Below are 23063 nucleotides of genomic sequence, written 5' to 3' on the forward strand. Positions count from 1 at the left end.
AAAAGGGGGGGAAATGGATTTTATTTCAATGTGTGTATTGACTTTCATGTTTTGTTTTGCTTCTTTTTTTTTTTTTAAAGTGTTTTCCACGTATAGTCCTTATAGGTAAGCGTCATCTGCATGGCCGTTGTCTAAAGGTTGTTCAAAATCTTACAAGAGAACATATAAGAACACTTAGAGGACACACTTTATCAGTGGGCTGATGCCATGCTGGGCTTTCTGTCCTGTTAGTCTCCAAAAGATTGCCATCTTTCTGACTATAATGGAAGCACACAGTGAGGCCATGCACCTATTCCTATTCAAGGAGGTACAAACAAATAGCATGAGTCTGCAGGTTTTTTTCCCCAGCTCTTATTTCTTTTACAGTTCAGGAATATTACACGCAATGACATCAACAGAGATATTCTATTCTCTGGATAAAGTGGCTGGTTGCTGGTACAATTTCAGCAACACAGAGCTGCTAACAGTGGCACATGATCTAGCCCAATTCGTTGAACACGCCGTGGGTCCCGAATGGGATATTGACAGGGACCTCTGCTCTTCCCAGCTCAGTGAAGGTCTTGGCATCCAGGACGAGTAGGAAAGTGCTTTTCTCCTGGAAACAGAAGAGATTGAATGTGTTATGTAATGACAGAACACCCTTCTCACAATAATGTTGATGAAATATAATGATGATGTCTTCTCCATGCACAGTAAAGAATATAGGTCTAAGTCAACATGTCAACATGAGTTAATGTGAGGGTAGGCTGAATGTTTTTGGCATCATTGGGCAAAAAGACGGGAGACGGGAGACTTTGGCCAATCACAGCTCATCTCAGAGAGAAGAGTGTTCCTATTTGCTGCTCAATTAACGGAGGCAGCTGTCAATCACTCGCAAACTCCGATCAAACGGTCAACCTAGGCCGCGCTGATCTAATATGAATCAATATTCTGTTACTGTAATGCCTATTTCTCGCCTCAAAGGTTTTCAGAAACATCTTGTAGTATACTGTTTAGCTGTAAAATGAGAAAGTTTGCTCCGGCTGGTGGACGGTGCTTGGTATTTCCTCACCTGATCTCAACATGGCTGCCGCGTCACAAACTTTCTCATTTTACAGCTAAGCAATACACTACAAGATGTGCCTAAAAACATTCGAGGCGAAAAATAGGCATTACAGTAACAGAATATTGATTCATATTTGATCAGCGCTGCCTAGTTTGACTGTTTGATTGGAGTTTGCGAGTGATTGACAGCTGCTCAGAGACGGCAGGCTCCAGCTTGGCTCTGATTGGTTGTTTTCCTTCGGTCTGTGAAATCTTGCAGATGCCATTAGGAGCACCGGAGGACACATGATTTTTTTTTCAGATTACCTGTTTGATGCACTACTGTCAGGATATAGTAAATTGTAATCATATTTGCTCCAGTCTCCAGCTCCAGCCTACTGCTGCTTTAAAGCAATTATCCAAGTTAACAATGTTTGCTGCTGCTCCTGTTTGTTTTTTTAGCTCCTGTTAACTTACTTCTCTGGGTGTGATGATGACTGACAGGACCACTCCATCATCTTCCTCCGTAGCTTTGGGCGACGCAACAAAGACAGGCTCAGACGGGAACAAGCCAGGATAACGCCACACCTAGACAGGGAAGATTACATAAACACCCCTCTTCACTCTAAGCTGTTTCATGTTATAAAACCACCTCTCAACCTGCTGCCCTCGGTGATAGAGAGGAAGCAGTGGGAATAACTTTGATGTGCACGGTTAACAATGAGGTCTCCCTTAAGTAGTCTTTGATTGATAGAGACCTTAAGCTCCTTGGTGTGGACGTCCATCTTGAGCAGGGAGTCACTGAAGACGTGTCCAAAGCCGCAGGAGTAGAAGTAGCGGTAGGGTCTGCCGTTGCACTGCTCGTAGTTGATCTGAGGGAACTCGAGGCCGCCGTATTGCAGCAGCTCGTCGTCGTGAAGCTCCTCGTGGGTCATGTAAACCTGGAGGGTCACAGTAAGGATTTCATTTTCAGTGCAACTTTTATATTTTAGCCAAAAAATGTGCCCAGTTAATGCACACCAACAGACCCGATTTACTGTACACTGTTGAGGAATCAATACTGCATTATTCTCTAAAAACCTGTAAATGGATACCTGCACAAGATCCTGGGCATTCATTTCTAACTTGAGTTAGTTTATGTACCTTCAATTGCAATGTTTGTCCTCAGTGACTGTGACAGCCAGCAGCACTTTCACAGCTGCTTTTCAACGGTTACATGTACATATAACAGCACTCTCGCTGAGAACTGAGGACAGTGTCACTCAGGTAGCCATGACAACTAAAACATCACATCTTCTTTCATTCTGCCATAAGAATATGTTGGACAGTGTGTGTGTGTGTGTGTGTGTGTGTGTGTGTGTGTGTGTGTGGGCCTCACACAAGCTGTTAAATGGCAATTGTTCAGCCGCATGATGGACTCTAATTTTGACATCATCTTTATCTGCTGTAAATCATGAAATTATTATCTTGCAGGAAGTACCTTTAGCGTCTCACCATGCTGGATAATTGCACTGAGTGTGTGGGAGTGTACTGGCTATAGTCGTCATAATTATAGGCCTCAATTCTTTACTTGATTCCAGGAAAACCACATCGAGTGTGATGTACAGTTAAACATATTACTTTGTATATGCAATGACAGTACTGCACCTCTCCTGGTTTGGTCTTCTTTGCCGTGGCTTTATAGTTATGCAGAGTGACAAGGTTTTGGTCCAAAGGAGTTTGGTCGTCCACAGTCAGGGGTAGGACATATCTCCTTGGGAGGTTTCTGCATAAGGAGTTGTAAAACTGCCAGACGAAATCAGACAGACATGACAAACTGTGAGTGTGGCTCCTTTGACTGAAGGGGGCAATGCAAACACAATCAGACTCAAACAGATACAAAATACTGACACAAAATCATGTTTTTAGATGGCAGTTATATTGTTTGGAGGACTTTTTATGATTCCATTGGTGAAAATAGATGGTCGTCACGCACAGAACCATTAAAGCTGATTCATGTTTTATATTTTTTTTGGACATTGATTAAAATAAGTGAAATCCTAGTGGATGGATGAATTTATGTTAATGCCAAGAATGCAAACCAATATATTAGCTGAACAATGGTGTAAACAAAAACACCATTAAAGGAAAAACATTTCAGTTGAAATCATTTCGTAAAAGCCAGAGCCTCAGTCTGAGCTGCTCACTGATGATAAACTAATAACACATCAGTATTTCAGGCATTTTTTGATTATGTGTGTGTTTGCATATGATTCAAACTGTTTGCATCAACCTTGTCCATTTCCTCTCCCGCGCCTCTGCGGAGGTTCTCCAGTGTGAAGTCTCCAATGACCTCGCCGTCGTCCCCACAGCACATGTCCATAACCAAGAAGCCATTGTCTTCGAAAGCATTGATCTGATGCAGTGTGAACATGGGTGCTGCTAGGTACTTCACTTCACTCTCCTGTTGGTCACAGCAAGCAATCGGGGAAAATATTAACAAATCTGTGTTGGCTTTAAAGTGGCAGTAGGCAGAATAGTTTTGGCATCATTGGGCGAAAATTCCATAATAACCTTTCACCATATTGTAATTCAAGTGCAAGTGCAAGTTCAGTTACAGCTAAACAGCACACTACAAGATGTTTCTGAAAACATTTGATGCGAGAAATGGGCATTACAGTAACAGAATATTGATTCATGTTTGATCAGCGCTGCCTAGTTTGACCGTTTGATCGGAGTTCGCGAGTGATTGACAGCTGCTCCAGCTTGGCTCTGATTGGTTGTTTTCCTCAGGTCTGTGAAATCTTGCAGATGCCATTAGGAGCACCAGAGGACACAGAGGCACATGATTTTTTTTCATATTACCTGTCTCATGCACTACTGTCAGGATATAGTGATCGTTTTATAAAAATAACTTTTTTAATCATATTTGCTCCAATTCTGCCGCTTTAACATCTGAGGACAAGCACTTCCCTGGCGCTGCTGTTATTGTGTCTTAACTTCGCATTATGAAAGCTTGATATTGTATGCTTAATGGGTATGCTGTGTAATGAGATGAGGAAATTGAGAGTAACAATGTATGAGAAAAGGCTACAGCATCAGAGTGTGACTTCATCAAAATAAATAAGAGAAAAGCTCCACCATGCGCGAAGAGATTAGCTCGCAGCTTTCCTCTTTTGTTCTGACTATTCAGCAAACGGCTGTGTGGGTGTGTGTTTCCTGCGTTGCACTGTTTGTGTGTCTGCTGCTGTGCAGTAAAACAACCCACCTTGCCAGTGTGCCTGTTGACCAAGTGGAAGATGGTGTCATACTTAGGCTCCCAGGTCATGACTTTATGAAAGCTCTTTCCCTGGATCCTGTACAGCATGAACTTCAGCAGGTCCAGCTTGATCGGCTGCTCGACGAACACAATGTAGTTCTCCGACATGACTGGAGAGGGAGGGCATACACAGGAGGAAATGTATGCATTCAAAACACACATGATTGATACATCGTATTTTCATTATATTTCATCATGTTTTCAAGCTTGTATACTATAGCCCGGCTGTGTCATGGTGGTGTGGCAGTGAAATGCTGATTCTGTAGACTATTTTCATGACGGAGTTCATCGTCTTTTTCATTGCCCCGCTGATATGCCTTGTAAAAATTCTCATAAACACACATAAAATGGGTCGTAGCTAGTTATTGCAAGGCCATGTGACCTGCCAACATGGTTTCAGTGGTGACTTAGGTGTGAACCAAATTTGGGGGGAAAGTGGGACATTAGTAGGACATTAAAGGTAGGGTTGGTAGTGCTGTTTGAAAGCATTTTTGTTATATTTGTTGAAAAATCTCTTTACATCCCAACAGCATTCAATAAATAATAATGCTCTGACAAAAAATCCAGTATCGGTGGCTGTCGCACGACTGTAATAAGCTCGTTCAATCATTTCATTAGGCCCGAATGGACGGGCTACCTACCTGTCTACCTGCAGGTACTCTGCCTGTGTACTCATTGCACGTCACCGGAGTCTTCCACAAGCTGCTAGCTTGGAGTACTGACAATAACCATGTTCGTTGTTTACATTCATAATGATGATTTTGGGGGAGTGGCTTTGGAGGGAGGCCTGAAGGGATGGATTGCCAGTGTTGTCAACTTTCTCATTAGATTTAGCGGCTTTTGGAGCTTTTTTACTTTCATTGTAAAAGAGTTGGCAACACTGGGCTGGGTTTTTTGGTTGGATCATTTTTTTAAATCTAGTGTACTTTTGCTAGTTTCTCAAAATTACCAACCCTATCTTTAATGTCTCTATATAAGCTGAAAATGAGTTTCCAAGTGGCCCCATGTTGTTTAATTGGACCAGTAATAGAGGGTTTGCCACATGATTTTGAATGTTTTTTGCAGTTTGTAAGGTAAAACTTTCTTGCCTCAGCACCACCATCCTTTGAGACAAAAATGTTGTGCCAGCAGATAAACACATGAAATGGGGGCTAAACATACAGTAACTCCCCTAACCCTGACGGAAGTAATTATGTGGTGCCTTGTATAACCGTACAATGTTCCATCACTTTCTCGGTGCCAGACAGTCTGACAGAGCGAGGGTGGTCTGCCGGAAATATAGACTGAGATATTATCAGGGAAATGGTGCAGTACAACAACCAAACAGAGCAACATTGCTGTAGATCGGGCAGAGCAACAAAGTCGTGCTGATTGGCATCGGCTTAATGCTTCGATATCAGTTGTTTCTTCATCAACAGCTTGGCTATCAGCTGACTGGTAACATCCAATCATATTCATACAGGTGTACTATGTGGCCATTATAACCTGACTTTTCTCTTTATTCCCCCTAATAAACAATTAATTGATAAATGATTTTGTCAAGAGCTTCCTTAAAGATCAGATCCTGTTCCACCAAATTTAACGGTATAACTATTTGCTATAAATTATTAGTTCTTGACATCAGTGTCTCTGACTGAAATATAGAACATATAGAAATATAAAAGCTGATTTACAAGGAAACAAACACCATTACACAAATGATGTGTATGTTGGTAACACTGCTCTCAGAGTGAAGCCCTAGAAAAAAAACTATAGAAAAAACTTGATCATGTGTCTTTTTAACAGATTTATTATATTTTTATGAGAGACACAGAGTGTTAAGAGAAAGTGTGTGCTTTTGTGTGCGCGTCAAAGGCAGACTTATAGACAGAGACAGATAATGAAAGCTGAACAGAAAGACAAAGGAGCTGTGATTGTCAAAAAAGAAGCAGGGCGAGACTAGAATTCAAATTAGTAATTAATAAGAGCATGGAGGAAAAAAAGCTGTGACGCTCTCTTTCAGTGAAGTAGACTCACCCTGTCGGTGCGGGCGAAAAACAAAAAATCTCTCACAGAACTCATTAATTCAGTGTACATCCAGCATGCGGACAGCTTGAAGACAGTGTAGTGTGTATCTCACCAAAGCTGTGATAATAGGAAGGTTTCCTGGCTTCAGATGCACGAATGGAGCAGACCACTTTGGCTCCACTCAGCTCTGCAGAGTCCTCCGCTGCTGCTTTATCAGGAGGAGGCACACGGATGATGTTGTAGAAGAAACCTGAGGAGGCCCAACAAAAATGGCGTTAGGGTGGATAACATAAGGATGTTTACATAAATACAGACATATCTATGGTTTTGTGGGTAGACAGGTGCAGCCGTTCTCATTCCCAGGGCAAATGCCGATGCTTTGTCACAGCCGTCGGCATTTAGTACCGCCGCACAAGGCATACTTGAGCGCCGGTATGTGATGCACCAGGCTTTCCATTAACTACAATGTAAATGTGTCCACGGCAACTGTAAACACACAGGGAAAGTGCTGTGGTGACGTAGTTTGAAGAGCGAAAGAGACACACTGGGCGGGTAGATATACAGTAGATACATAGATGTGGGTCATAAGAGGCCTACTACGCCTACTACATTTTAAAATGTGAAACTTAAAAGCAACTTGTTCTAACATGTTGTAAAACGGAATGAAACGTCCCCTTTTGACCACAAACAAAAAGGCTTCTTGAGGTTTAGGTCACGAAACTACAACTTTTTTAGGTTTAGGCAAAAAAACAGCTAGGTTTAGGCAAAAAAAAAACAGCTAGGTTTAGGCATGTCCTACAGCTTTTTTAGGTTTAGGCAATAAAACTACAACTTCTTTAGGTTTAGGCAACAAAACTACAACTTCTTTAGGTTAAGGCTAAAAAAAAAACCCCGCTAGGTTTAGGCAACAAAACTACAACTTATTTAGGTTAAGGCAAAAAAAAACCCCGCTAGGTTTAGGCAATAAAACTACAACTTCTTTAGGTTTAGGCTAAAAAATAACTACAAACACAAAGACAACTACACATTGTCGGTTTGACACGGGATGCAAACTCCAGTCTCCTGGGTGAAAGCCCTGTGTTTTGTGCCCCTTCCTTCGTCAGGAGACTGCTGTTCGTGTCTCGTGCGTTCTATTTCACTTTCACTTTCACTTTACAATCAGCTGATCTAAGTGTTGTTGCCCAAGGAAGTGTTTTTGTTTAATTTACAACATTAACCACATGTTTACTGCAGGCGAAAAGTGACGCAGAGGTGTCTGACAAAGTGTCAGTATGTGACGAGTTGAGATGAGAACGTGTTGACAGGTGGGAAGCAAAGAGTGAAGAAAGGTTACCGCTCTTTCCGTAGGAGTTGCCCATGTTGTACGTGTTTCCCTCACGGTCGTAGTGTGGGTGAGCTGTGGCAGAGTTGACAGCGATGTATTGACTCCAGTCCACCTTAAAAAGACAGCAGCATCATCATCTTTGTTGTCCTCATCATCATTACCATCTTCCTCGTCTGTGCCCTCTGACTGTGTATCAGCATTCAAAAGAGACTTTCATATTACTGACTCACCTTCTCTTTCGTCTCCAGGCTCTGTGGATCTACTCGTCTCATGTAGTTGGTTTCTGTGCTGACATAATAGTCTCCCTTGTACTTGACAAAGTTCACGCTGGCGTTATCTGTGGTCTCTGTTCACACATACAGATGTCGGGAACACATTACATATAGCACTGCAGCAAAACTCATCCTTCCGACAGATAACACTAGAAACTACTTTTTCCATCAATTTCTTCCTTCTTACTTTTTCAGAAGCTTTATGTCATGCTTCAGATTGATCTTTCCCTACACTCACACACACACACACACACTCGTGCACACACAAATATTGACTTACCTCAATAAAAACACAATATGATGTAACACCAGCTTTCATTAAGCTGCAAAAACAATATACAATACAGCACATACAGTACCAAAAAAAAAGAAGAAAATGTGTTTTTCTCTGACTATTTGTTTGACTTGTACTTTGCCTGTCGTAATCTGGCACAGCTGCCTTTTTACCTTCATGCAAAAATGAATTGAATAGTTTAATACTGCATTTGGCACTGCTGATGCACTGAAGTAGATTACACATGGGAATATGCAAGATGTAAAGAAGACACACATACTGGGCATCTGAAAGCGTGAAAAGAAGCGTGCAAATATGTTCTTGCAGGGATCAGGCATGGCCAACGTCCCGAACTCTGACACCACGATGCGGTTCTTCTCCGAGTTGCTGACGTACGAGTCACTCCGCAGGAATCGGCTACTGTAGGAGACATTGCCCTCAGAGATGTGGAAGCGGTGCATCATGGCCATGCCGTCAAACCAGTGGGTGTATCTGAGAGGGAAAAAAAGACAAGTAATTTGCCACCAGGGTATTCGTGTATGAGAAAAAGTTAGAGAGAGTGATGTGAGCACTGTAAGAGTGAGACATACTCAGCATTTGGGGAATATTTTCTCAATCCTGTTCTTGGAATATTATAAATTACTGTTATGTGTCTCTGTTGTATTTCCTTTGTTGTAAACTGTCACGCTAATAAAACTCTCTTCATTTAAGTAATTTGTATAAATTGTTTCTTTTCCATACTATTTCTCAAATACCTGTCTTCCCCAAATTCAAACTTCCCAGGACCGTTCCTCAGGAAGCTCCCATTGATCCAGGTTGGAATAGTTCCCCTGATGGTGGTGGGGATGGGATCAGGGGTTTCCTCCACAGAACACACCAAGGGCTCTATGTTCTCCAGCCCCTTGGCCTGCGGACATCGCTGCCTGCTGGACACTGGAGGAAGGAGAGGAAAGGAGAGGAAAGTTGCGTCACTGCATGGCTGATTTTTGATTAAAGTACACTGTAAAATCTACGGAGATAAAGCAGGGGGGAAATATGTTGATACAATCATGATAGCATGGCGTACTTGAGCAGCAGTTGAACTCTTGGCCCCACAACCTACACACCTTTCCCACCTCACTCTATCACTCTCTCTCTCTCTCTCTCTCTCTCTCACACACACACACACACACACACACAGGTATATAACCACTTACATGCTGGGTGTGGTGCTGGGACCCATTTATAGCTTTGGGACTTTGAACGAGTGTGAATGAGGAATTGATGTTAAGTATGTATGCATCCTACAGAAAAACACCCTTGCAGGCTGGCATGTGTCAGCATGACCTACTAATATCAACACAATCATTAACAACAAAGGTCTTTAGCAGCTTTATCTTCATAATCCAGTTTAATGTAGTCTAGTTATGAGACGTGTTATAAACAAACGGTAGCCCATGTCATACTTTCACACAGTCTTCACACCTCCGCGGCTGTATATTAAGCTATCGACACCCTAATTAAAAAATTAAATAGGTGATTTAAAAAATGCCTTAGTGTGAAAAACATTATCTCTCCTGTGGTAGGAGACAGTGTGTGCTGTAACAGCTCCTGCCTGAATGCTCTCATGGCTCTCGGGGGTCATGCACTGTGAATGACACCTGCACCATCTACTGTCTTATCTGTTATCCAATAACCAATTCCCCTTCATTACCTCATATCTCCACACGTAATGGAGATTGTAAAATATATATGAGAGTTACGTGATTAGCAAAAGCAAATCATTGCGGTTCAATACGGAGCCCCATGCTGAGCTCAGGTTGCAATATCAGAGTTTTTTTGACAATGTGAATTGTTATTGCGACCAATCAGCAGAACCAGAATTCAGTTCATTCCCGTGACACTACTACAGCAGACAATAAAAATGTGAATGTGCAATAGGGAGATAACCGCTGAAGGCTTTAACAATCTCCCACAATGTAGACTTTGGAAGTTTTGATTGTGATTACTGCAGCATTGCAAATGATGCCTGGATGTGTGCTGTCATTTATTTAGGGGGGGTATTTGATGTACTTTCCTTCTGCTGCATTCGAAATCAAGTTTTTTGAAAAACAAAACAGCGACACTGACGAGCCCAGAATTGTTGTGGATAATAGATTCAGGTATTGCTCTTTTTTTATCTCTCATTTTTGGATAATCACAATTGCAACATTTGTGACAGCGATTACTTTGACAAATTGTTTTCCTCGCAGCACCAACAGTATGTCGGCGTACAAATAAATGACCTTGTTGGAATTAACTGTCATATTCATGCACATCTCTCTTTTTTTTTTTTTTTTTCTGTTCTTTTCATTTTTACTGTGCAGGGACCTGTCAGACAGTTTTCTTCTTTTTTTAGTTAACAGCTGAATATGACTAACAGCTGTTAATTAGACATTGTGCTTATTCTTTCACCGGCTCTGATTCAACAGGAGACCTTGGAGCAGGAACAATAGAAAATGCCAACATGTCCTATTGTGCTGTAAAACTGCAGCTCGGATTTTGAAATTCAAGAAAATACCATTATGACTAAAGGACATTGTTCACATCTCTGTGTGCATGTGTGTGTTTATGTGTGGTTTCTATAGAAGAGATTTTACATTAGATGCTATTGTTATAATCCCTGCTTTAAAAAGGGATGCACCAAAATACAGGAATGCTACTAATGTCTACACTTCAATTTTTTTTTGTTAAAAGTGAAATGTTGATTCAGTTAGTCATGCCCTTTCCCCCAAATCAATGATAATAAAAAACAGCCTCTTGTACTGTAGAGGCTGATCAAAGTTTGTATTTATGTAGAAGCAAGACCAGTGTGAAGTCAACCAGATAATTAACTCAAAGTAATTATGTATTTTTGTTATTATGTAATAATATAAAATAGCATGACAAGTAAAAGAATTATGACCAGTACTATCTGTGTTGTTATTTACAACTATCCCAAATACAACAAACCAAACATCTTTACTTTTGCTTCATGCTCATATTTTTAAATGAATTATGAATGAAATCAATCTGGCTACACATCTGAAAGTGGTGTCTACTCACTGCTGTGTGTCTGGGGCTCTGTGGTCTTGGACATGGCTGGTCGGTCTGCGGATTTGATCCGACAAACACAGAGGCTTTATACAAGCCAGGAGGAAAACCTTTGAACCTTTGTTTCCTTGCCAAGATCAGCAAGTGATTGCAGGCAGGAAACAGCAGGATGGCACAGTGTTGACTATATCATTAAACCAGTAATAAAAGTGACAAGAGAGGCAGTGTTTCATAATGCAGCCAGGTCATTGTTTGCATAATGTGACATAATACATTAGTGTAGATTTATTCAGGATAGAAAACAAAAAACTACATTAGTATACTTTTCCTATCTATTCTGGAAGAATGAATTGATTGCATCATTATGCCATACACAAAGGCACAACGTCAGGTTATTTTATTATACTATATTATTATTATGGTTGCACGGTGGTGCAGTGGTTAGCAGTCTCCCAGTGTTAGCGAGGGTTTTCTCCGGGTTCTCCGGCTTCCTCCCACAGTCCAAAGACATGCAGGTTAGGTTAATTGTTGATTTTAAATTGCCCGTAGGTGTAAATGTGAGAGTGAATGATATGGTATCTCTGTCAGCCCTGTGATAGTCTAGCGACCTGTCCAGCGTGTACCCTGCCTTCGTCCAATGTCAGCTCCAGCCCCCCCCGCGACCCTGAATAGGATAAGCGGTTACAGATAATGGATGGAATGGAAATAGATATAGGATTTAGATTATATACTGTATATAGCACTTAGTCCATGTAGTCTGTGCACATTATCTGCTTTTATCTAATCTCCCTATACATTGTCTAGCCTTAAGGTTGCGTGTGTCACACTGCACTCAAGGTTCCTATGCATTTTTGCTGAATCAAATCGCATAAAATGTCCATAATTACTGTAAATAATACAACATGTAGCTGCAGAGTTTCTATGCCAAACCTGTTGCAGCCAGATACAACAGTATCTTCAGCCCTGAAATGTATTCTTTTAGGTTGAGTGATCAAAACAATCTTGACTGCTGTTAGAATATATATACACATAAACAAAGGTAATGAGTTTTTTTTTTTTTTTTTCAAAGACCACTTGGTGTTAATTGGCCATGCAGGAGTCTGTCAGTCCAATTCTGATAAGCACTGTTTTCAACTTCTACTGAGACATTGCATGCGTTCCAACACCTCAAGCAACCCTCTAAGCAGAGCAGGCCTCTCAGAGCTGAATAGTTGTGGTGGTTCCAAAACCGAATTACTATGAATAACTATGCTGCATAAATGTGTGTATGAGTGTAAGACATGTGTTAATGAACACTTTTTTGTATACAAAACATAAAGATAACATCTGTGGACAAGACAGTTTATAGACACAAATAAGATGTAGGTCTCTAATATCTATGAAGTGTTTTATAAATCTTTAAAGGGACAGTGTGTAGGGTTTTTCTGGCATCTAGTGGTGTGTTTGCAGATTGCAGCCAACTGAATACCCCTCTGCTCACTCCTCCCTTTCCAAGACTGTGGTAAGGTGAGCCGCTAAGTGCAAAACCATGGTAACGGCGTTCGCCTCACTCAGAGGCCATCCATACCGTAATAACAGTACTTTAGCATTAATGGGAGTCAGACGGCTGCTGGAGGTACCACGGTTTTGCACTCTGCGGCTCACGTTACCGCAGTTTCACAAGCGTATCAGAGAACTACGGTGTCCTTCAAGTAACGTAAAAACACGAAACAAACAAGCCAGTGTTTGATTTGTCTTTTCTGTACTGTAGAAACATGGCGGAGCAACATGGCGGACTCCGTGAAGAGGACCTGCTCCCTATGTAGATATGAAGGGCTCATTCTAAGCTAACAAAAACACAACGATTCTTAGTTTCAGGTGATTATACGCTAATGAAAACATAGTTATGAATATTATATTCAATTTCTGATAATAGGTCCCCCAAAATGTTACACACTGTACCTTTAATTTGGTAGAGGGATTAACATTTAAGACAGAGTAAGGCTGCAACAATACATATATTTAAACATAAGAGGTTGAATGCCAAATTTAGGTGACTGATAATTAATTTCTTTTTCACAGAAATTATTATCTGGTGAAAATAGAAATATAAAGTGAACAACTAGCACATGAGCATACGAGGCATAAATGCCAAATCAAATTAATAATACATTCAAGCAGTAAGCGGTTCTTAACACACTACTATAGCACTGTACACTGCACTGTATGTGGTGAGACAGGCTGCACCCAGTCCCACTACTCCCATGCACGCTACTCTCTCCCGCTCAGCATGAAATAAATTAAACCTGGCAAGTACGTACAAGACCTGTAGGAAGACCAGTTTGGTCATGATGTGCTTAAAAGATTCAATTTAATCACTAGTTCCCAACACAAGAGGTTCTACGGGATGATAAGCCAAAACTGTTGGCACTGAATTAAAACCACAGTAAACAAAGGCATCAAAATGAAATAAACATGTAATCGAAGAGCGAAGGCAGGGGCGGCCGTCTGTTAACATCAGTGGAAAGGATAATGATAAAAGCAAATCAGCAGCAGACAGCCGATGTTTGGATTTATACTTCAGCCCAGCGGCTCAAAACACATGCCTGTGGCAAATAAAGCTGCCACAGGAAAATACAGCTGTGTATTTTTTAAAGGCAAAAAGCTGAACAATATGGACGTTAGTGGGCTCAGAATGGGCTAAACTATTAGACTATTGCCAACGAGATCATACACACTGTGCACAGGCACAAATACCAATGGTTTTATTGTTGGATAATAGGAGGTATGGTAGGGGAAATTACAGTAGTTAAAAAACGCACAGCTGACTGAAACCAATAGTAGCAACATGCCTCAATAATATTTATACATTATCAAAAAATCTTTTTTGTCTTTGCTCCAACGTGGGGAGTGGCAACGGCCAAGTACAATGTTTACTACCCCAAAGTGATATAAAACAACCATAAAGCTTACAGGTGTCATTCAGAGTTCAGTTGCTGTTCTGATAGGGAAAACCGGCTGAAGTGTACCTGCTACAAACCCCCCGGGGAGCTTTCAGTTCTGCTTTGCTCAGCCATGAAACTAGTAAGCCTCATCTCAGAACATGACAGGCTGCTTCTCACTGCACATAAACATATTTCAGTTGTAAGGAGCAGGTTTTGGAAATCACAGGTTTTGAACTCCATATAAAGGGTCGGTGATGTTTCAGGTCAGGTTGTTTTGCTGTAAAAACCGTATTGAGGCTTCAGTAGGCAGAATGTTTTTGGCATCACTGGGCAAAAATTCCATAATAATGTTTCAGCATATTGTAATTCAAGTGCTCTGAGAGATAACTACACTTCTGCACCTCCTCTTGGCTGTGTTTTCAGGCTTTAAAAAATCCAGCCTGTGACGGGAGACTTTGGCAAATCACAAGTCATTTCAGAGAGAGAGCGTTCCTATTGGCTGTTCATTCAACAGAGGCAGCTGTCAATCACTCGCAAACTCCAATCAAACTGTCAAACTAGGCAGCGCTGATCAAATGTGAATCAATATTATGTTACGTTAATGCCTATTTCTCTCCTCAAATGTTTTCAGAAACATCTTGTAGTGTATTGTTAAGCTGTTTAGATGGCAGACTCCAGCTCGGTTCTGATTGGTTGTTTTCCTCCGGTCTGTGAAATCTTGCAGATGCCATTAGGAGCACCAGAGGACACAGAGACACATTATTTTTTTCAGATTACCTGTCTCATGCACTACTGTCAGGATATAGTGGCCGTTTTATAAAAATAACTTTTTTTCATCATATTTTCTCCATTCTACCTACTGCTGCTTTAACTGAGATCATTCACCTGGTCGTTTTTTCTCTGTTTAATGTAGTTATATCAATACAGCACGCACCTCAGTTCATTATCTTGTGTCATCTGGCCACTAACAAATTAATGAACACAAGAAGTTTAATCAGAAAATGGGAGAGGAAGGCCTCTCCTCTGGACACCGGCCTGTAATACGCTCACAGATTTGAAGACTAATTTTAATTAGCTTTCAATTAATTGCGTATCGTAGCTGTGGAGAAGCTCACACACGCGGGATGCTTTCACACACACACACAAGTACGTTTTAGACACAAATACACACACATAGCAGTCGAGTATGTCTGAGCTTGTTTTGTTGCTGTTGTTGCCTTTCAAGTGTTTTTTGCTCCCTATCAAGTATTTTCTCCAGTCTGTAAACTAGAGATGGGTAGCTCGAACCAAACTTTGAAACAAAACTTTAAAAAACAGCACTGTTTTGTAGATTCAGCTGTCAAGTTGTAAGGTATTCTCCCCGTGGTGTACGAGAGTCTCTTTGTAGAATTTTCAACGTCAAAGTTCTGTCTGACCTCCTTTACGGATGTTAAAAACCCAGTTAGATTGAGGCCTGATTTTCTAAATGACTCAGCTTACAAAGCTTGGATGTCGTCTCGCAGCAAATGGATTTAATTTTTCAGCTTTTGTAAAAGAATTCAACTTGGGTTGGTGTCTAAACAGATAAATTGTCCCATCTAGTGGTGAACTGGGAAACTAAATGAATCATTCAAGACGTCCAGTGTACTGTCTGAAGTAGTCTGATGTTTTTTTTTCCACTTTGGAAATGCTTTGTATTACAATGCAGTTCTTTGTTTAAAGGGGTCACAGACCAGAGATGAAGCTCCTGTAACTGCCTAAACAATGTTTGGCCCAAACGACCTGATTCTGTCTAAGCTGACGTCAGCTTCTATCATCAGAAACACCTTGAAGATCATTACAGACGAGCATTTTGTGTATTCCCCACCACCTTTTCTTCTCACTCCACCTGTTTACTGCACCGTAACACCTAACCTTTATTGTGACGAGTCATATCACCCAAGCAGCCTTTGACAGATTTACAACGTCTGCATGCTGAGTCACTTCAGGCCTGCACACTTTCATACCTCAGGAACTGTGTCTGTGTCCTCCAAGGCTCATAACTTATTCAATTCAGCATAACTACCTCAGGATACACTGGTTCAGTGTTTTAAACTGCACATTTTTACTTTACAAGAGCAAATTTACTGCATAGAATAATGCCATAATGTGTCTGAGTGACATGTTTGATCATACATATGGTCACACAATATGTCTCAGCACTGCAGAATGCACTGCAGAACTGTGTACGTTGTAAGATGTCAAGAGAGTGTGGTGTAGCTGTCGATATTTTCTGCATCAGTGACACCATCTGTTTCTTATTGTCCCTGGTTATTTGTCATAGTAATGCCTCATAGTTTGACTTTTGTTTTACATTTCGGAGAAAACAGGCCAGTGCCGGTAATCCAGATGTTGGCTTCCCATGCTGTTATGCAAGCGTTTAATTCCAGGTTTCAGGGAAGAGACTTTGTTGTGGACAGGCTTGAAGGTGAGTTAAAGAACATAATAGGATGTGTGAAGGTTATGTGGTATGTGTCTTCAGCATTTACAGACATACACATACTATGCATGTATACATGTGAACCCTCATGAATACACATATCCTACGCATAGCAACAGAGCATGCACTGTAGCTCTACATTGAAGGTCATGTGAAATGTTCCAGAAAGCACACCTGTGTGTTTCGACAGCCACCCAGACGCGCTGACCCTCATTGCCATTGGTCCACCTTCATCCCTGGAGGCCATGACAGACCAATGGGAGTGTGTGTTGCCACATACAGCGCGGGGCTTGCCTGTGGTGGAAAGTTTAAAAGAGAGTTGTGTGTCCCGCTGAGGCTCAGCAGAAGCATCAATCAACATGATCCCCATTGTGCTGGCCTCAGTGCTCATTGCTAGCGGTAAGAACATCTGGCATTCCCTAATTCTGTGTGTAATTGTTTCTGTGAGTTTGCAAGTGTGTGTAAGCGTGCATATTACCACACAGGGAGCTAGCGCTGTGCAGTTCTTTATTGAAAAGAAAAATTATGCAGTTTGTGCTTGATGCAAGAATCAAAATTTCATTGTGCTCCTGCCTCATGAACACTCTCTCATGTCCATTACACTCATGTACGTCTCTTCCTCGTCCAGCCCTTGGGTGCGGCACCCCACCCATTGAGCCCCTGACTTCCCGTGTGGTCAACGGAGTAGATGCCAAGCCCCACAGCTGGCCCTGGCAGGTATGCTAATACATGCACATCTGTCAATGTTTTTATATTTACTGGCAAACCTTATGGGTCCGGCATCTGTTTATTACTCTCCAGACCCAGTGGCTATTGAAAATACTGTTATTAAATGGTTGCTTTTGAATTAAATCAGCAAACTACACCATCCATCTATCCATCAGCAACCTGCCTCTTCCTTTATTTTGTCCTTTTTTTCCGTCTCCAGATCTCTCTGCAGTATGAGAGGGACGGTGTGTGGAGGCACACTTGTGGTGGATCTCTGATTGCTGCCAACTGGGTCATGACTGCTGCTCACTGCATCAAGTACGAGCAGCCGAGGAACACAAATACTAAAACACCAATGCCCACCACTTCAAGTCAGACAGATCCTCTGTTAAATGCACTCTGCTTATTCTGCACCACTTGCCTAATTCTACACCCTAAGATCTACTTAACCTTAATAGAAATTAGGATCAAGCAAGTCTCTCAAAAAACTCACGTCACACAAAAAAAAGTACACTCAAGGTCATCTGGGCCGCTGCCCGGTTCAAATCCTCTCCATCATCTTGCCATCACAACTAATCATCAATTTGAGCTCATCACATCATTCAACTGTGCAGTAAATCTTGTGTCTGGGTTAGCATGATGGGCATCAACCGTCTGTTCTCTCTCCCCCCAAGCACCAAGCTCTCCTACAGGGTGTTCGTGGGCAAACACAACCTGGTGGAGGAGGAGGCCGGCTCCAGGGCCATCCTGCCTGAGAAGATTATCGTCCATGAGAAATGGAACCAGATCTTTGTGGCCCTCGGGTAAGACAAGCACCGCGACATCCAGTACATCATAATCTCATCTGTTCTGAGTCGAGGCGACAAAGTGGGCCGAGGCTCAAATTCCATTTATTCACTTCGGTCCAGCACATACCTTTGACACAAGTTCTCCATCTTTATGCATCTCGTATTTCTCCACAGCCAATAAAAAGTGTAAGACAATCTGAATAAGAATGGACCTCTTTAACCATGTACTCCAGTATGCAGTTGGACTTTTTCCACAGTGGGAAATTAGAGAAATAAGATTGGCCATTGAGTTGATTTATTTCTATGTATTGATAAGATAAATCTCCTTCTTTCTGGCTCTGGGGGGAGATTGTAAACTGCCTGTCAGTAGATCACCTCCCTCAGTCACATCCTCTCTCTCTTTTTGTCTTTCCTGCAGAAACGATATTGCCCTGATCAAGCTGTCAGAGTCTGTGACTTTGAGCGACCAGGTGCAGCTGGCATGTATCCCCGCTGCTGGCACCGTGCTGCCCAACCTCTACCCCTGCTACATCACCGGATGGGGCAGGGTGTACAGTAAGTCACCGTTTAGTGTGCGTGATCGGGGTTACCCGTGGAAACCTCCAAAGTTGGAATGAAAATCACAAGCATGAGATTTTAGCTTTAACTTTTTTAGGGGGGAAGGATTACTCTTAAATTGAAAATTTGATTCGGACTGTGAATTTGGCGCTTGGGGAAATGCTGTAAAGCAGATTTGAGAGATGGCTAGTACTGTAGTGTATGTGGATGGTGGGACAGTAATAGTCTCTGCCTGTGTGTTTTAGCCGGAGGCCCCATAGCTGATAAGCTGCAGCAGGCTTTGATGCCTGTGGCTGACCACGCCACCTGCTCCAAGTCTGACTGGTGGGGTATTGCTGTCAGGACCACCATGGTGTGTGCCGGTGGGGATGGCATCGTGGCTGGATGCAATGTAAGTTTGTGTTCTTGTTTTCATCTATTTCTTTTTTTTTTTTCTAAACAACATACATCGTAAAGCTTGTTGAACCTGATTTGGTAACGCTGCACTTATATATGTGTAATACAATTGCACATATGGTCATTCAAGTGTTCTGAGAGAAAACTAGACTTCTGCACGTCCTCATGGTTGTGTTTTCAGGCTTTAAAAAATCTAGCCAGTGACAGGAGACTTTGGCCAATCACAGGTCATTTCAGAGAGAGAGCGTTCCTATTGCCTGTTCATTCAACTTTCTAATTTTCCAGCTAAACAGTACACTACAAGATGTTTCTGAAAACATTTGAGGAGAGAAATAGTCATTACAGTAACAGAATATTGATTCATATTTGATCAGGCTCTCATAGACAGCAGATGGACAGCAGACCTCAGATCAGCTCTTACTGCTTGTTTTCCTCCAGTCTGTGAAATCTTGCAGATGCCATTAAGTGCACCAGAGGACACAGAGGCACATGATTTCTTTTCATATTACCTGTCTCATGCACTACTGTCAGGATATAGTGACCGTTTTATAAAGATAACTTTTTTAATCATATTTGCTCCAATTCTATGCTTTAATTATGTCAGTGAAGCAAATTTGAGTTTAAATGATTGATTCAAATAAAAATGTCCACAAATCAGTGGGGAAGCTTATTTTTTGTCATTACACTCATGTGTTTTCTAGCTGCCAAACAACGTGACAAATGTTTCCTGTGTCCCCATTATACTGGGTGAAACAATGATTCTGATTGTGATTCTCAAACTGTAGTTGTGCCTTGCCAGTCTCCCAGCAGCTCCACTAAATGAATAAAACATAAGCCCTCCTCTCTCTCTCTCTCTCTTTCTGTGTCCAGGGCGACTCCGGTGGCCCTCTGAACTGTAAGAACACCGAGGGATCCTGGGAGGTCCATGGCATTGCCAGCTTTGTCTCTGGCCTTGGCTGCAACTATGTGAAGAAACCCACTGTCTTCACCAGGGTTTCTGCTTTCAACGACTGGATCGACCAGGTAAGGGAGAGACACAGATTTGAATTCTGTTGTGAAGAAGCCAGTTGGCTCACAGGAAATGCTGCTTCCCTGTTCCAATTTTCTGCTAATGACTGAATATTTGTGTTTTCAGGTTATGATGACCAACTAAATAAAAAAAGAGCCAGCAAACTGCATTTGTCTCGTGTGTGTGTTTGGATTCCCACCAGCTTTAGCAGACTCACATGTGATAAACTCACATCCAGATGAATAGTGAATGAATCACAAACCTTATTAAGCCACATTAACCGATAATGCACCTTGCTGTGAGGCTGGCCATGAATGGAAACAATGTCAACAAACATCCAGCAGGTGTCCTCATATGCTCATGATAGGAAATTGGTTCTGACAGCTTTCCAAGCCATGGATACTGTGCAGAATGACCAATGTTTCTGCCTGCAAAAGCAGCACCAGTATACAGACGCTGCAAATAGCTGGCATAAAACAAGCAGGTGATTCAGACACAAATGTCCATCAAATAGCACCAAGTTGCATACTGGATTATTAGAGTGAATGGTGTGCACTGTTATGAAATAGACCCTTCCTATGAAATATGAATCTAATATCCCAGCTTGAATCTGACCTGGTTTGTCCCTGTGCCCTCTCAACAGGAGGGCTTTATGAAAACCATAATATTAGGGGAACCTATCTTTCCTCATGATAATAGTGCTGTGAAAATGAAAAAGGCTAGTTGAGATTAACACTTCTGTCATTTTTTTTCCCTCGCTGTGATGAGATGAACATGAGAGAGTAGGGGGGGAATTAAGAAAGAAATTAAATTGCCTCTCGCTTCTTTCTTTCTTTTTTTTTTAAATCTCACTCTCTTTTTCTCTCTGTCACATTTGCAAGATTCTCACGCAGCAGACACACACCCTGATAAGTTTTGACAGGGTAATGGAGGTGTTCGAGCGTCTTCGTTGACATGGGAGGCAGTGATCAGACGTGACACGTCTTGCAAGTAATCATCACTGTGTGTGTGTGCGTGTGTGTGTGTGTGTGTGTGTGTGTGTGTGTGTGTGTCAAGAGCAGACAGAGGGAGACACAGGGAGTTTCACTGTGTCCGCGATTCTCTCAGGCTATATTTGAGTGCATTTCTCTGATATGATGAATCACTCTTCTGAAGCAGCTTCCTCTGGAGTATCAGCCTGTGATCACTGATAACTATCCCATCTAAGCTCTTATGAAGGCTGCAGCACAAGTGCTGCTCCCTGACTAATTCAGTCTGATTCAAATGGAAAATGAAGGTAGCCACGGATATTGCTCGTCTACATTTGAAGTGCATCATGAAAATAAGCCCAAGCACTTTGTTTTGTTACAGTGCACAGTACCGATGACGTAACGCTGCATGAGTATAGAATGATTTAACACTGAGAGCAGTAATTCATCCAGATTTAATAATAAAATAACGAGGCTAAAATGTAATTAAAACTTTTAATGTGCTTGACTATGTCATGACATCATCCCATCCTGGTTTTAATTAACTTAATTTAATTATATATATATCAAGCTACTATCATCTGGCAGTTATTATATTGCCAGTCACTACATTCATATTTAATTCAAACACTGTACTTTTTGAAGTATTGCTAATATGTGCACTACCAAACTGCTGATCTCTGAATGTGTTCCCCTGCAAAAGTTTTTTCTGAAGCCGGGACTGAGGGTGAAAATGAGGCCTCAAAAGAATGCTTTGTCTCTGCTTTGTGGGTCACGGTGCCCCCCATCACACACACACACACACAAACAAAGAGAGGGAGACAGAGAGAGAGAGCCGAGCAGAATCCCCCAGGGACATCCTGCCGTTGTGCTGAATACCAATGAGGAAAAGAGGGGGCAACAAGTTTTAAGTTTGTGCAGCTGCCATTCAGGTTCATGCAACTTGTTTCAAGTGTACTAAGCAGGGGAGAAGGTGTTTGTAATTCACTGCAGCTCTGAATGCATGAAGGCCAAATTACTCTTGATGCTGTGTAGTTTTAAAATGGGTCCTTCTACACAAGAAGAATCACATTATTGTTAGGATATGTTTGTGCAGTGATTCTCAAAGTGGGGTCCGGGGACCCCTCAGGGGTCCGTGGCACTCTGTCAGGGGTCCACGAAATAATTAGCTATAAATTATGTCTACAGATAGGGACCATTTGCGCCAATAAAACAAGCATATTGTGTCCATTACTCCCACCTATATTAGGTTTGGACCAATAGAAACTATGATATGATTGTGACACACAGCAGTAAGTTCATCATTTTTAGGTTGAAGCTCGTGAAAGTCAGCTTTAGACTGGAGAGTTTCAATATGTGGATTTATTAGGACTACATGTATGCCAGTCTTGCTATGCTGTTAATTTTCTGAAAGATCTTAAGATTAATTACTTGAACTGTAGGCTAGAAATGCTGTCAAGTTGAGTCCAAATGCAATTTGAAAAAAATGACCCAATGTTTACAGGTATATAACTGGTATTAACATTCAATAACATTGCAAATGTCCCAGCTGTGAGACTAATAAAGGATTATCTCATCATGATTCATATTGAAATGTGTTTCTGTTTATCACACTGAATTATTTAGGTTGAAAGTTTTAGAATACAATAAGGTCCAATTACATGTACAGTAAGAGTACAAATGTTAGTAGGCATCTGTGTTACGATTAAAGGGACTGTTTGTAACTTTTTACACATATAAATCTACCGAGTTAGTTTCCCATGCGCGCTCGCATATGCTCGCTCGTGTGTGGCCCGAGTCTCTGCTCCTCTGCCTGCTTGCCTTCACTCACACACCGTGCACGTTCTCGCTGTCTCGCTCCACCTCTACACGTGCATGCGCGCACACTACACACTGCAGGAGAGTTAGTTTAGCTCTGAGAATATCTAGTGAATGTACAGTGGACGTTTGTGCAGAAATAACTGCTGCAGCTCCTCCAGACCAACAGAGGTTTTCCGTGTCTTGT

General features: G+C 41.7%; 2 protein-coding genes across 3 annotated transcripts; one reads left to right on the plus strand and one right to left on the minus strand.

The window, feature by feature from the left end:
- Positions 1-11317, minus strand: bco2l (beta-carotene 15, 15-dioxygenase 2, like). Of its 2 annotated transcripts, none has more exons than XM_037776703.1 (12): positions 11262-11317; positions 8954-9131; positions 8479-8690; positions 7883-7998; positions 7662-7764; positions 6441-6578; positions 4271-4431; positions 3296-3466; positions 2671-2808; positions 1782-1964; positions 1501-1611; positions 1-595 (listed from the first exon to the last, which is right to left on the minus strand). In XM_037776703.1, exons 1-12 carry the CDS (start codon positions 11293-11295, stop codon positions 479-481), a joined length of 1662 nt encoding a protein of 553 aa, XP_037632631.1. In that variant the 5' UTR covers positions 11296-11317; the 3' UTR covers positions 1-478. The 2 variants fall into 2 exon arrangements, with proteins under 2 accessions (XP_037632631.1, XP_037632630.1); XM_037776702.1 differs by having other exon boundaries at positions 3290-3466.
- Positions 11318-16911: 5594 nt separating this feature from the next.
- Positions 16912-20259, plus strand: ela3l (elastase 3 like). The gene is made up of 8 exons (XM_037776889.1): positions 16912-17030; positions 17260-17348; positions 17560-17657; positions 18014-18142; positions 18546-18682; positions 18931-19076; positions 19952-20104; positions 20217-20259. The coding sequence occupies exons 1-8, from the start codon at positions 16991-16993 to the stop codon at positions 20232-20234; spliced, it is 810 nt and encodes a 269-aa protein (XP_037632817.1). The 5' UTR covers positions 16912-16990; the 3' UTR covers positions 20235-20259.
- Positions 20260-23063: the final 2804 nt, after the last annotated feature.

Source organism: Sebastes umbrosus, chromosome 8, assembly GCF_015220745.1.
Source record: "Sebastes umbrosus isolate fSebUmb1 chromosome 8, fSebUmb1.pri, whole genome shotgun sequence".
Taxonomy (NCBI): domain Eukaryota; kingdom Metazoa; phylum Chordata; class Actinopteri; order Perciformes; family Sebastidae; genus Sebastes; species Sebastes umbrosus.

Coding starts and splice junctions, on each gene's coding strand:
- bco2l (XM_037776702.1), bottom strand. CDS start 11,295: ATGTCCAAGACCACAGAGCCCCAGACACACAGCA. Junction 7,999..8,478: donor TTCACGCTTTCAGATGCCCA/GTATGTGTGTCT, acceptor ATGTGTGAACAG/AGACCACAGATAACGCCAGC. Junction 2,809..3,289: donor AGGAAATGGACAAGGTTGAT/GCAAACAGTTTG, acceptor TTCGTCTGGCAG/TTTTACAACTCCTTATGCAG.
- ela3l (XM_037776889.1), top strand. CDS start 16,991: ATGATCCCCATTGTGCTGGCCTCAGTGCTCATTGCTAGCG. Junction 18,683..18,930: donor CGGATGGGGCAGGGTGTACA/GTAAGTCACCGT, acceptor TGTGTGTTTTAG/CCGGAGGCCCCATAGCTGAT. Junction 19,077..19,951: donor GCATCGTGGCTGGATGCAAT/GTAAGTTTGTGT, acceptor TTCTGTGTCCAG/GGCGACTCCGGTGGCCCTCT.